The 15,670-nt window shown below is 35.5% G+C and overlaps 1 protein-coding gene across 2 annotated transcripts in view; it reads left to right on the top strand.

The window, feature by feature from the left end:
• SCN2A (sodium voltage-gated channel alpha subunit 2) overlaps positions 1-15,670 on the top strand; it is a 73,712-nt gene that overhangs the window by 36,789 nt on the left and 21,253 nt on the right. For both annotated transcript variants that reach the window (XM_086898119.1, XM_086898120.1), the window contains 7 exons: positions 546-836; positions 4,030-4,410; positions 5,382-5,514; positions 7,188-7,426; positions 8,289-8,462; positions 10,172-10,528; positions 12,154-12,633. In XM_086898119.1, coding sequence (XP_086754245.1) covers positions 546-836; positions 4,030-4,410; positions 5,382-5,514; positions 7,188-7,426; positions 8,289-8,462; positions 10,172-10,528; positions 12,154-12,633 — 2,055 coding nt within the window. The remainder of the gene's footprint in view (positions 1-545; positions 837-4,029; positions 4,411-5,381; positions 5,515-7,187; positions 7,427-8,288; positions 8,463-10,171; positions 10,529-12,153; positions 12,634-15,670) is intronic.

The raw sequence follows: 15,670 nt of genomic DNA, 5'->3' as shown, positions 1-15,670 counted from the left end.
ATGTTAATAAAATGCTCCACATGTTTTGAAAATCAAACAGCAACAAGTATGTAATAGTGTGTAGTTTGACACAAATCTCTGATTATTATTTGCAAAACTGAGATATCAATATTACACAAGATCTTTAATAGACAAGGGAGTATTCAAAACCCATCAAAATGTTGTAAGAAAGTGTTTCTTCCTGTTAACAGGGATTTTACCACCTGTTTGAGCCTTGATTCTTTATTTTTACATAGTACTTCAGATGAAAAATTCATCACGACATATTGCTTCAATCTGAAACAGATGCTTTTTAACTCAGTTTTTTGACAGCACAGCTTTCCCATGGGTTTCTCTTGCTCCTGGTTTATGGAGCAGTGGCAAATTATGGTTCCTGTGGTATTTCACAAATTATACTTCTTATGATATGCTGGGTTTGGTGAAGTGGAAACATTGCTTTTATTTCAAAATAATAATTTCTTTAAGAGTGGCAATAAATGTGAAATAGTGAGTGGTGTATGTATTTGTATAAATGCTGTAAATTGCACATGTGCTTGTATGTATAGGCGGCGGCAGCAGCTGCAGCAGCTGACTCCAGAGATTATAGTGGAGTAGGTGGAATAGGTGGATTCTCCGAAAGTTCTTCTGAGGCATCAAAACTGAGCTCAAAGAGTGCTAAAGAGAGAAGGAATAGAAGAAAGAAAAAAAAGCAAAAAGAACAGTCTGAAGGCGAGGAGAAGGATGGGGAAGAATTTCACAAATCTGAATCAGAGGACAGCATCAAAAAGAAAGGTTTCCGATTTTCCATTGAGGGGAATAGACTGACATATGAAAAGAGATTCTCTTCCCCACACCAGGTACCATAGTATTATTACCTCTTAAACACCTTTTTTGTCTACTCATCATATAAAGAAAGCCCTGTATGGTAGTTTGGTTAATTCTTGCAAGATACCACAGATTCATTAATACCCTAAATCAAATATTAACCAAGTTAAAACTGCAGCCAAATATGAAACTGTAAGAATTGGAGAGATTTTGGTTTTACTCTGAATTCCTGTGTGATAAATCAAAATTACATATATTAATTAATATGAGCTTTATTTCAAGCTTCTTAATTAAAATGGGCCTATCTCCCCACAGAGTTGGATGTGTTCAGCATGATGAGTAGCTTCAAAACATGGTGCATACATACAAAACGTAATGTTTCAAATGAGGAGAGTATTAAAGTTTGGGAAGCAAAAAGCTCAATAGAAATTACATTAATGCTCATGTGAAATTTGAGAAATTAATTGATGTGAGACTATTAATTGGTTTTTTTTTTTAAGGTGGAAATGTGTGTGACAATGTGTCTTTGCATGTGTTCTTACATTGAAACACCAGTGACTCAGAGTGCCATCTGCATCTCCCATCCAGACATTTATTTCATTTGGTAGTTTTGTAATGTTATCTCCTACAATTTTCAAAGCTCCTCTTCATTTGCCCACTTCTCACTCTCCCCTTAGCACTGCAAATGCAGATCTTGCATACATTCTCTCCTTTTTCTGCCCCTTTTTGTGCCTCAATATGCTTCTTCCTTTTATCTCCACCTTCGCAATTTTCCCTGGTCTTTATGACTTGCTTTCTCCCTCTTTTTAGTCATTATTACTAAACTCATTCCTGCCTTTTTAATCCTCTTCTATTTCTGTCTCTGGAAAGCCTGTTTCATCCCTTAATAGATTATGAGTGTTCATACTCTCTTCATGTATTGTTTTCTCCAGCCTCCCATTCTCAAAGAAGCTCAGACCTCTTCATCCAATATTTTCTTACTAAAGAATGTCTTCCTTAGACCAGACTGTGGTGGGAATATATTGTTTCTGGCTTTCTATTTCTGCCACTCTTTCCACTCACTTCCTAATGTATTTCCTTTATCAATAGTAATGCATCCTTCCCCCCACCCCACCTCCTTGGTCTGCCACCGTTTTATGTTGTTAACTGTCTAACTAATCTCTGTGAGATTCATCACTGAATTTAGTTCATGATTCATTCTGTTCCTTATACGAATTTTCACACATGTCAATTGACTTCAACTTCATGTTGAAGATCCATCTGATCCCCTAGGTGCATAATCTTGCCTATCTCTTTATTCAAACTGCAGCCTTATTCAACTGCAGCTCAATTAATCCATCTTGTAAGAAATTAAGCATTCCTCATACAACTTGTTCTTCTAACATTTTCATCTCTAAGTTCATTTGCAATTGTTTGACTATGACAGTCTAGAAATCACCTCCCCTTTGGTTTTCCAGCCCTAGTTCCTTTTCACTCTGGATTCTAACCACTAAACAGAAGTGCCACTCACCATTTTTTAATACCATTTTCCTTGAGAAAACTCAGGCTTATATATCATCTTTGACTTTTTCCTTGGCATTTCATTTTCTTTCAATGTAAATGACCATTTTATTCCTCTTGAAATCTTATTCTTCCTAACATTCATGACTTTGTCTCCTCTCAATTCTCCTGCTTTAGTTGTGCTTTAGGAGCTCCTTTTACCCCTTTGACAGTTTTTCAAGGGATTTCCTCAAGGTCTTTTTCTAGATCCCCTTTCTCTCTCTTTTTCTTTTCTTTTTTCTTTTTTTTTTTTTTTAACTCTAATCTGGACCCACAACTGTGAATCATTTTTAACTTGGACCTCTTTACTGCTGTATTCATCAAGAATGTTGTTGCAAAGAGCACTAACCTATCCCATGGCTTTTCTCTAATTTGCTAGTAAACATATTTACCTAAAGAATTTTATTTTTTTTTAATATCATAAAATATACTGTACCTAAAGTTCCCAACCTACCTTGTCTACTTACAGTAAACAAGTCCCAGCTCTGACCGACCCAAACCAGCATTCATAACCTCCTGTTAAATTTTCAAACTAGTTTCTTTGAGCTCTTTCTGGTATGCTGCCCTTCATGCTTGGAAGAAGCTCCCATGAGTTTTCACAGAACACTTCATTGCTTTCCTCAAATCCCTCTTTAAAACTCTCTTTTACCATGCTGCCTACAGAAAGCTTGACAGGGAAGTGACTTCAGGTGAGCTAAGATGACTGTTTATCATACTCATCAATTTTGCCTCTGTGTATTCCCTCTCTTTATGTATCCATCTGTTGTGTTACATTTAAATGATAAGTTCTTTACAGAGTGCCTTTTTATTCTGCATTTTTGCAGTCCCTAGTACAATGGGGCTCAGGTCCACAAAAATAAGTTGCAGAAGAGAAACAAAGACACTGCTTCATTATGTATCATCTCTGCTGTTCATAGAGGTCTTGGGTGAAATCAGGTGCTAATACTTAGCAGTCAAGGCAATTACTGATATGAATTAAAATTAAGAATGTGTATAATTAATTGTAAGATTAGAGCATTATTTTGACTCTAATACTGGAGCTCCTCCAATAGCAGGTTGATCATTTACTCCTATGATAGAAAATTTATTCCTATGAGTTAACTGATAAAGATTAGCAAACCTGTTCATACAAAATTACAGGCAAAACATTGCATTTTCAGGATAGCTAAGACTTTAAAAAAAAATATAAGAAACCTATTATGACCTACTTGATTAATATCTGAAAAGATATGTATATTTTTAAACTAGGCAGTATTTGGGAGGTACTTCTGTGTGCAGACTGAGTCACAGAAAACTTGCCTAAATTTTTATTTACTCCGCCTGTCATACTAATGCCAGACTGGGGTAAAAAGTGTCCAGATATACTTATTCAGTTTATGAACAGTTGGTAATAACACAGGCAGAATAGCAGAGGAAACAATTCTGTCAAGCAGTTTCTTTTACTCTAATTAAACTGATTGATTTCATATATCCAAAGCACTAAAATAACTAGTCTTTGTCTGTCACTTATGTGCTCTTTGTTTAGTACCCAAAAGGGAGTGTATTAGGGGGGCGGGTGGGACTGTGCCAGTTCATTTCTTTGTAGATGACCTTACCCTTTAAGACATTGTGGATTTTTCCTCTGTATGAAAATGTTGTATTTTAAAGGATTTTCATCTGATAATAATCATTTTTATTTACCTGCAGTCTTTGCTGAGCATTCGTGGCTCCCTGTTTTCCCCAAGGCGCAACAGCAGAACAAGTCTTTTCAGCTTCAGAGGTCGAGCAAAAGACGTAGGATCAGAGAATGACTTTGCTGATGATGAGCACAGCACCTTTGAAGACAATGAGAGCAGGAGAGATTCTCTCTTTGTTCCTCATAGACATGGTGAACGGCGCAACAGTAACATTAGCCAGGCCAGTAGGTCATCCAGAACAGTACCTGCACTTCCAGCAAATGGGAAGATGCACAGCACTGTGGATTGCAATGGAGTGGTTTCTTTAGTTGGTGGGCCACCAGCTCTGACATCGCCTACGGGACAGCTTCTGCCAGAGGTGATGATTGATAAAGCAGCCACTGCTAGCAATGTAAGAAAGTCTGCAATAGCTCAGGCATGATGTTCTCTCCCTGTATGATCAGTCACTGTTTCCACAAAATGTAGTCACACAGCAGTGATGACCTTTCTGGCTAAGCTGTGAATGCTTCTTTTATATATTCCAGCTATAAGCTAAAGGAGAAACTGAAATTTTCCGACTCTCATTAATAAAATATGTGAAAATGCATGTGAATTGACTGGGAACAGAATAGCATAGTAAACCACTGAATAAATTTAGTTTGTGTAGTCTTACACCCATTGATTCATTATGCTTGGACTTAACTAGATGGTTCTGTACTTGTATATCAGAAAGGATATCAAAATGGAAAAAAAATTAATTACATTTACTTAATTGAATGTATTAAATAAGTATTTAGCTTCCTGCTGTACATACGTGAAACTTTTGATGTTACCCTGGTAGTACGATTTTCAAGGGTTATGATAGTGTTCCTGTAATATAGCTAATTTTTTAATGGGTTTTTTCATATCAACATTACTAAATATTTTTTCATTTGTTTGAAAAATGTGCTAGGAAATTCCTGGTTTATTATAAATTAAGAGTTATTTTAAGAAAATACACTTATGCTTAATTTCTTTACCACTAGGTGTGTGGGCTGTGCATTTTCATGTTTAGAAAAAGACTTCACTGCCTAAATGGAAAGATATTTACAGCAAAGCTCATTGACAAGCATTGTGGAACATTTTTTAGTCTGAAAACTGCTTTAATATCTCAGCCCTGTTCCAGCAAAATACTTGAAAACATATTCTTCAGGCACACAAGCAATACACTGCAGTGTTTGACTATTTCTGTACAGTCAGGCATGCCTTAGTTTGTTGGGAAGCCTCAGTATAACTGGAGTATAGTGTGGGACAGCAGTGTTTAAATCAGTAGACCCCTACAGTAACTTACAGTGTTATTATGTGTACAGTCAATTAGCTATTTCATCAGTGTTTTATTTTCAGGGCACTACTACAGAAACTGACTTAAGAAAAAGACATTCTAGTTCTTACCATGTTCCTATGGACTACCTAACAGACCCTAGTGCAAGGCAAAGAGCAATGAGTATAGCCAGCATGCTTACAAACACAATGGAAGGTATGTAACACAGGTTTTTTTTGTATGACTGTGCCTTAAAATTGCTATTAAATGTGTGCTACATTAAGCAGTAGTGATGTTTTAAGACAGCTATTTCAGCCTAGAGGATATAGACAAGAAGAGATTTCTATATGGAGCTAGGGGTGGGATTTTTTGTGGTTTGTTTATTTTTTTTAATTTGGGACTGATAAATTTGGGAAAAGAGTCAAGCTTACAACTTATACTAATAAGTTTGAGGTAGAAGTAGCAAGTTTCCAATTTAAATGGAAGCAAAACCAATTATTCAATGTAGTCTTTCTCTAGTGAAGTTATGTTTTGGGGTAAGCTCTTTTTAGGTTGCTGAAATGGCTGTTTCTTGAAGTAGAACAATCCCTTTCTACCAATTCAATAGATTCGCTGTTTCACAAAAGAGGGATCATGTTCTTCTTTCTGTAAGGTTAAATACAATTACTTTGAATCATAGAATTAAGCAACTATTTGTGAGAAAGGGTGAAGCAGTATGTTGAGGCTTAAATGGCTATGCCCAAAATAGAAAATTGGAAGGTAATAATGAGCAGTTGTGCACATGTGGACCATAATGCTGCCTAAATACTTGTTGGACTTCAGGCTTGTTCTAAATGCTTATCTTTCATGAGGAAATTTTAAAATATTTTATTGGAAGGGACCTTAAAGATCATCTAGTTCCAACGCCCCTGCCATGGACAGGAACACCTTTCACCAGAGCAGATTTCTCCAAGCCCCATCCAACCTGGTCTTGAACATGTCCAGGGATAGGGCGCCTACAGTTTCCCTGGGCAACCTGTGCCAGGGCCTCACCGCTCTCACAGTAAAGAATTTCTGCCTAGTATCTAATCTAAACACACCCTCTTTCTGTTTACAACTGTAAACCCTCACCCTATCACTTTGCTCCCAGATAAAGGCTCCCTCTCCATCTTCCCTGCAGGCCCCCTGTAAGTACTGGAAGGCTGCAATAAGGTCTGCTTGGAGCCTTCTCTTTAGATAAGCAGCCCCAGGTCTCTCAGCCTGTCTTCACAGGCCACATGCTCTGGCCCCTGAATATCTCTGTGGCCTCCTCTGAACCTGCTCTTGTGCTGGGAACCCTAGAGCTGAACACAGCACTCCAGCTGGAGAAGAGGAGGAGAACTCCTTCCCTCAGTCTGCTGGCCATGCTGCTTTTGATGCTGCCCAGGAAGATATTGGCTCTCTGGGCTGTGACTGACATGGTTGGCTCACACACAGTTTTTCAGCCACCAATAACCCCAAGTCTTTGTCTGCTGGGCTGCTTTCAATCCCCCTCATCACCCAGCCTTATGACAGGTTTCAAAGACAAATTTATCTTTTGCATTCTATATAACATTAGCTCATGAATGGTTCTTTTATCTACTGAAACTTCAGTATAATTGTATTGAGTGCTTTTCGGGAGATTTTTTTAGTGTTTGTTTTGTTGGTTTTTTGGGTTTGTTTTTTTTAAAATAATTTTAATAATTAAATTTTAAATAATTTAGTAATTTTAACTTGTGATTTCTTTTAACTGAAAGCAGTCTTAGTTTCAAAATATCAACACAGTTTATGAGATGTACCTTGGAAAACAGAATTTAGACTTAAAGGAAATATCCAGGCGACTCTGGAATAGAGAAATACGTGTAAAATGTTATTTTCATTTTTCTTTCTAGAACTGGAAGAATCCAGACAGAAATGTCCACCATGCTGGTATAAATTTGCTAACACTTGCTTGATTTGGGACTGCTGTACTCCCTGGCTGAAAGTCAAGCACATTGTAAATTTGATTGTGATGGACCCTTTTGTTGATCTGGCCATTACCATCTGCATCGTCCTAAACACCCTGTTCATGGCCATGGAGCACTACCCAATGACAGAACAGTTCAGTGGTGTGCTTTCAGTAGGAAACCTTGTAAGTCTTTCATGATGTGCCATGTATGTAAAATGCATTTTTCTTCAGTTCTTTTGTGACTTATGCGCATTCATGTAAAAGAAAAAGTTGACTAGAGGTTTGGGATTATTGAACCTAAATTTTTTGTTGACATTTGTAAATTTTGCCAGTCTTCCTTAATAGAGCAAAGATGTACTGAGTCAATGTGCATTTTGATTTTTAAAATCTTCGTCTTCTGTCACTGAAGCTCATTAAAGAATTTTTTTTCTTGATGGATAGTTACAAATAACAAAAACTTTCTGATCCATTCCCATACATGTTCTGCTCCTCACTAGCACCTCCTAAGGATCTATGTGTTCAAGGAATTTTAGAGGGGAAAGACACAGTAAGCATGGCAGATGTAAGGAAATGATGAAAGAGAATGGTAATGTTTTCCACAGGCCATCCTGAAGAAGAACAGTTCTGCTCAACTTTCTGTATAATTCTTTTCTTAATAAAATAAGTTTATAATATGAACAATTATCTTTATCCCTGGAAGTAAAAAGGTGGTATAAGGGCAAAGATGAGCTCTAAGAAGACAAAAATGAGTATTAAAATCAGATTATATTCTGTGTATTGGCATACATATATATTAGCAAGTTAGATAAAAACTGTGTTTTCCCATTTACCTCTTATTTTTTTGTACTCAAACATTTTGATGCATATGTGAGCTTCAAATATGAATTTTATTCCTAACCCCAGTGTATGGAAATATCGAGAAGATATTCAGATTTATCATTAATTTATTGTTGAAAATATATCTTAGCACATGTTGATACCATTAGTTTTACTTTCTAAATATTTTCTTCCTAAACTGGACTAAGAAACTGTATTTTCCTTCCAGGTGTTTACTGGAATTTTTACAGCAGAAATGTTTCTCAAGATAATTGCCATGGATCCTTATTATTATTTCCAAGAGGGCTGGAATATTTTTGATGGTTTTATTGTGAGTCTTAGTTTAATGGAACTTGGCCTTGCAAATGTAGAAGGATTATCCGTCCTTCGATCATTCAGATTGGTAAATATACTATTTAAAATATGTTTCTATATTAAATTTTTCTATTTGTACATATATATTTTGTGCATTTTTCATTTTCAAATGGAATATTTGGCTGAGACAGATCTTTTTAGAACTTAGAAAATGCTAAATTGCATCTTCGCTAGATGGCACATGTATATATTATGTCAGGTTTGTTTTGCATGTTATCTTATTAATGTCTATTTTTCTTTCAAGATACTGTCAACATCAATTCTATTCTTGCTGAAAGTATGCTTAAAGGATTAACTTCTATAATAAAAGTATTCTTAGCATCGTCTGCCTGGATGAGGGAGTAAAAAAAAGCAAGAGCCACAGGGCCCTCAGTACTTGTGATTGAAGATTAGTGAATTGCTTGGTAGATAATAGGTTAATTAATAAAAGTTTCTTGACAATTTTAGCTTATAGACTTCCATTACCAATTGCCTTTCTTGCTTAGTTTTAAAAGAGAGTAATGTTAAGATTTTTCATTGTTCAGGGGCTTTTCATCCCTACCAGCTTTCTCCTACTATCCTGTGCAAGGGTCTGTCTGCTGTGTAACAGCTTTTCTGCTCAGAAGTCAGTACAGTGTCTCTGTCTGTTATTAGATACCTCTTTCATGCATAGGAACTTGAAAAACCTTGGTCTTGCTTCAGACTAGACTAGCATGCAATTCAGTGTCCAAACACTCTTCAGAAAAGACCTACACAGTGAGAGATATGAAGCTAAAGGTCCTGGTCATCAAACTCAACTTCTGCCTTAAATAAAAAAAAATATATTTAACTTGAAAGTTAAATATATTCCTTTTAAGAAATAAGGGGTTTTAAATATGTGTTTTCTGGTTGTCTGCATAGCATTATATTGTACTTTACCTAAAGTCTAATCTCAGTCTGGATTGACTTCTCTCTCATTTGTAGATTCTGGTTTTAACTTGACATTTGTGTATTTTCTTTATAAAACATAAAATCACCACATGAAATAATATTTAGTTTTATATTCCTTTTATTATTGTCCTCTTTCAATTGTCTGAAAAAAATCTGTATCTCTCCAATAATTTAATTTTTGTGTGCTTCAAGTGGTACTTAATAATATAATGCTTTGCTTTTTTTTCCTAAATGTTGTATAACAAGCTTTGTAAGACACATTGCATTTATTTTAAATTACCGAAAAATATATTGTTAAAGATACTTGCAAATCACCTCTATGTCTGTCATTAACAACTCTAGCTTGCTTCTTTCTTTAGGAAAATCATTTCCTCCATCTCACTGCCTGTTACAATGAAAGAAACTGGGAGTGACTATGCACTTACAGTCCTGTTAAATTGATCTCATTTCATATGTGCTAATTTATTTTTAGTAATATTTTCTCAGAGGAGAAAGACTGTTTTGTCCAACTTCTTTAACAAGTACAACTTCTTTATAAATACCTGAAGTCACCAAAAGAGTCAAAGTCTGAATTAGAGTCTTTGTGAAAATTTCAATGTAATTGAAATGAGCAGAGACATTTTTGATTTCTTATCACTTGAATCAGGACTTAACGCTGCTGATATATAGTATTGTACAAAGACCTGGAAACAGAAATTTTGTAACTAAAGCTTCTAAAGATTAAAGAGATATGATGTAGACACAGAGTAGCTGAAATATAAAATGTATAGCAGTAATTTCATTACATTTAGATAACGAAGAACCATACACCATTCTTCTGTTTTGCAGCTTCGAGTCTTCAAACTGGCAAAATCTTGGCCAACCCTAAATATGCTGATTAAGATTATTGGCAACTCTGTGGGGGCTCTGGGGAATCTGACCCTGGTGCTGGCCATCATTGTGTTCATTTTCGCTGTGGTTGGGATGCAGCTGTTTGGGAAAAGCTACAAGGAATGCGTCTGCAAGATCTCCAGCGACTGTGAACTTCCTCGCTGGCACATGCATGACTTTTTCCACTCTTTCCTGATTGTATTCCGAGTGCTGTGTGGAGAATGGATAGAAACAATGTGGGACTGCATGGAGGTTGCTGGCCAAACCATGTGCCTTACAGTCTTCATGATGGTCATGGTGATTGGAAACCTGGTGGTATGTAATCCATGGGGATTTTTTATAACTCTTAGGGCATATCTCCTATTTTTCATGATTTAGAAATCTGAAACAAAGAGTAGAGAAGGAGTTCAGGAAATCATGTAGTTCACTTGCCCTTTCTGTACACCAGGTTCAAATATATACAGATTGTCTATGAAAAATGTTGTCTACTTTTTGTTTTAAATCTCAGTAAGTTAATAACCTCTTTAGTAAGATCAGTGCTGAATTATGCTTATAGTTAAGAGTGCCTTTTAAGAAAAGTCTAATTTAAATCACCTTCTGCAGCCAAGTAAACTAAATTGTCTCAAAATTGATGGAAAACTGTTGGTCTTTATGACAATATTTATAATACTTAAAAGCTTACTGTTTTCACTTTCAGTTATTTCTCTGTGAAACAAAACAAGCATAACTCTTTTTCTCCTAAGCGATGATTTGTAAATGGCTTATCCCTTTTGCTACTGGTGTCTGAATTCCTCCCAAGCAACATTTTTAATAAAGACACAAGTACTGAATAATGTGGAATAATGATTCTTTAATTTCTTACATTCAGCATTGCTTGCAGGACATGCCCAAATGACACATGAAATTTCTGTACCAGCGTTGCTTTCGTGATGCAGCCTCTGTGTCCCTTTCTGCAGTGTTTCCACCTTGCCAGTTTTCACACCTTCTGTATATATACTTTTAATATTTCTTCACAATCCTTTCCACAAGAGTACTTCAGAATTAAACATATTGATTTTGAATCATTTCACCAATTTGTCATAAACTATGGTTATGTTTAATTGCAATTCTTTATCATTGAGTGCTGTCATCCTTCCTCTTTTTGGTATGATCCACAAATTTTATAAATATGCTTATCCACAGTCATCACTGCCATGTCTCACCAGACTAATGCGAGTCCTTGTGACATATATTATAAAATGTTCTGCAAGTTTGAGCAGGAAGAACTGACAAATATAATTTAGCTGATTTTTAATTAAATTATATTTAATCAGTTTTTCACATGGTCATAATTGCATACAATCCAAATTTCTCTTGTATGTTTATAAAATGTCATGCTAGAAAGTCTGAAATAACTTCTTGGAACTGAGGTGTATCCCATATGTGGACTTTATATCTTAGCTAGTGTTCCTGCCCAGAACCAAGATAGGCTCATATATACTTGCCAATGCAAAATTTTACTATAATATGAAGTGGAGATACCAGAAGTATGGTCTGTTCAACTGTAGAAGACTGGCATTTGCCTACATTCCCCTGGCCTATGAACACTGCAGTGGATGTAGCTTGCATAAATCACTACATTATGTTGTACTCTGCCTCGTTATGTCATTCTCCGTTTTGATGAGCAGACCTGCACTAGTGCAGATTGTGGAGGAGACAGTCAATGAACAGCTCAGATTTTCACCTGTATTAGTGAAGTTAAACCAGCTAAAAGTTTATTATCTTCTGGCAAGATAATAAAATGTTTGGGATAGGGATTATGAACCAAATAGAATAGCAGGACGGTGTGTAGAAATAAAGTGTTACATGTGAAATAAAAATTATCTCATATTGAAAAACTCATAATGACATTTCTTTTATGACTTAAAAATAAGAGTAATTTTTTCCTTATGTTCTTTTAGGTATTGAACCTATTTCTGGCCTTGCTGCTGAGCTCTTTTAGTTCAGACAACCTTGCTGCTACAGACGATGATAATGAAATGAACAATCTCCAGATTGCTGTGGCAAGGATTCAGAAAGGCATAGATTATGTGAAGAGAAAAGTGCGGGAATTCATCCAGAAAGCCTTTGTTAGAAAGCAGAAAGTTTTAGATGAAATCAAGCCTCTTGAAGACCTAAATAATAAAAAAGACAGCTGTATTTCCAACCATACAATCGTAGACATAGGTAAAAACCTTGCCTATCTCAAAGATGGGAATGGAACTACCAGTGGCATAGGCAGCAGTGTGGAAAAATATGTTGTTGATGAAAGTGATTACATGTCATTCATAAACAATCCAAGTCTCACCGTGACAGTGCCCATTGCTGTTGGAGAATCAGATTTTGAAAATTTAAACACAGAGGAGTTCAGCAGTGAATCAGACCTGGAAGAAAGCAAAGAGGTAAGCCTATTTCTAGTTTTAAAATACTCTGAGGCTTTTCTTTTTTTTTGCCAAGGTTATTATCATTGAATTCAAATCTTTCTTCCTTTACAACAGCATATGCAAATTCATAATGCTTTTTTGGTGTATTGATGTAAGGTTGTGAGTTTTGGAAGATGGTCATACAATATGGCATTTACAGTAAAAATCAAGATGTGTAGTAAAGTTTTTAGAAAATCAGTATTTTTGTCTATTTTATTTAGTTAATTCCTTAAAAAGAAAAGGAACCAGTTTAATAGTCCTAGATACCAGAAGCCATACAAATTGTGTATGGCTGGTGAAAATTTCTCCATGCTTATTTCATTAGAGCAGTTTCTTTTTTAACCTGTTTTTTTAACAGTTCATTCTGAAGTTTTTACCTTTTTTATGTAGTGAAAATGCATCCATATACATCATAGGTAGGTACATTTGAATACTGGACTAGCATCACTAAGAAGTTGTCATATAAATCACTAATAATCCATCTGATGGTAGCAGAACCACTGAAGTAATGGCCTTATGGTAAAAAAGTTACAGAGCTTAATATCCCAATATAAAATCCTTTCATTTGACTACTCACTGTTATTTTCAAAGCTTTAAGATATTTGAATCTGTTACCTACTGTGACTAATAAAATGTACCTCTTTCTGGCCCAATGTGGTGCCAAGTGGATAAATCCAAGCTAGCACTGAGAGTTATAGTGGATGCCAAGGCATTATTACTGTGTGTGTATTATTAACCCACTGCTTTGTCCTGCACAACTGAGGGTGCTGGAGGCACATCAGCTCAAGTGGAGTAAGTCTGTGCAATGCTTAGTACTGATGCTAGCTCATTCAGCATTAGCATGGGTATTTTTGAACAGTATTGCATGCTGTGGGGTAGACATAAAATAACATAAAGGCTTTCATTAGTGATTTTCTCTTACTTGAATCTGAGAGCATAAATATGGGTAAGATTCTAGTAATTTTTCTCCTGAGATTCTTTTTTGTACCAACTGCATTACACATTTAGTTGTATTTTCTTGTTTCTTATCACAAATGTCTTTATTATTCTTTTTTTTTTCAGATTGATTGTATTAATATTTATCTTACCCTTCAAAACTAGTACTTAGGTGTAGAACAAATCTGTTGCAGTTTAACCTTCAGTTGCTCTGTTCTTCACTGCACAAGAGCTCTGTCAGTAGGAGAGGTGGAAGATAAGCTTTATACAAACCTCTGTGCTGGTTGTTAGCAGGGCTCAGTATGACAATGGTGCATCTCTAACTTCACTGTAGACCTGCATGATGTGGCTGCTGACTCTTTGCATTAACCAAATCTTTCTTTTCTTCCCACGGAAGGATCCTCATTGGGTTATTCTACAAGGTGACAAAAATACTGACTTCCTATAGGAAAAGTTTTACAGTGGATTATCGCACATTTGAGGCACAAACTCCAGTCATTAAGCTTCCACCATAAAAGAAAGGCTTTTTCTACTCCACCTGCCATATTTAAAAGAAAGCAGTGTCTTCATTGCATTCTTGGAGGCACTTAATGCTGTTGTGCTTCAGGAGCTGCAAACTGATCAAGTGATAAGACAAAGAAACGCATATTGAGTCAGGGATGAGCTACTGCCAAGCAGTTTTGACTGGCCAAGTCTGAAACTCTGCTGAGCATATTTGGGGCCAAAATTTCTTACTAATGCAGATGCTGAAGGTGAAAAGTTGAAGGGAATACTTATCAGTTTAAGGGATTTTTCGAGACACAGCAGTAGGCAAAGATTGTGAGCATATTTCTTATAAAAGTGCCTAAATTTCAAGTAGATTTGAGTAACAGAAGCATGACAGAAAAGCATTAAAATCTTAATCCTAGTTCCTACTCTTCACTAGATACTCTTAACCACCATATATTATTATATTATATTTTACATTATTTATATATTACATTATATTTTTCATATAGTGGAGTGTTGGCTTATTAGTGAGATGAGAAACACTCTTGTAATGAAAATGATCCATAGGAAAAGAAGGCATTTTTTAAATTAAAAAAAATGGCTTTTTTACAAGGCTTCCTTCTTTTTGCCATGTGCCTTGCATTTCTGCCTCTCGTGTTTTCTTATTTATATGATACTGCCATTGCCAAGTTGATATGCCAGTCACTTCATTGCTTACACGACAAATGAAAAAATCTAAGTCAGGGGCTGCCATCAAACTGTGTTCAATTAGCAGATTTGCAGATGAAAGGCAGCTAAGGCATCCTGGTGCTGTGAGGACACTGCATAAGATAGACAGATGCTGATGAGTGTGTGTCTGTGTGCTTCTGCTTGCTTCTGTGTCTACAACCAAATACATGTATGCATTCACTGTTGTCTAGGGCAATGAGCAGAATTCCAAAAAAATAATTATTTATTAGCAAGCTCTAATTAGCATGTTAATGTTTGGTGAATTCTTTGTTATAACACATGTATCTTCCAGTAGTTTGATAGAAATGTTAACTAGATTGTGCCTTTGCAGAAACAATGCATATAATGTTGTACATGCTTCATAGGTGTGAATTAACAAGGAATTTTCTAGAAAGTTACTGAAACCTGAAATAAATTTAATTATAAAAAAACTGTCCATAAGAATGTCAGTAGGTGAATACAGTATAATAAGGAAATTAGAGAACAAATACTAAATAAAACTTTATCATGGAAGTAGGCTGTTAATAATTGTGGGACCACTGTGCTGAGTACATTGTCCTATAAATAAAGGTCTATGGATCTGAGCTGCAGTACTGCTATTTAGTGTAGAAACTATAAATATATTTTTTTCCATTTTAGGCTCTTAAGTACTATGAGGATCTTTTATATGGAAAATATTGTAGTACATGATTGTATAATAATTATTTAAAATAATCATAAGAGCGGGTAATAATTAATTTTTGTTAAATGTAACTTATAGGCCAATAATAGCATCAAGATATACCAATGACAAAATATTTTTTCAATGCTTTGAAAAAAATGGGACGTCCTAATGCTGTTGAAGACACATTAATAATGTATA

The sequence above is a fragment of the Cyanistes caeruleus genome, chromosome 7, assembly GCF_971803275.1.
Source record: "Cyanistes caeruleus chromosome 7, bCyaCae1.hap1.1, whole genome shotgun sequence".
Taxonomy (NCBI): domain Eukaryota; kingdom Metazoa; phylum Chordata; class Aves; order Passeriformes; family Paridae; genus Cyanistes; species Cyanistes caeruleus.
The sequence above is the reverse complement of the archived record's forward strand: the minus strand, read 5'-3'. Positions and strand labels throughout refer to the sequence as shown.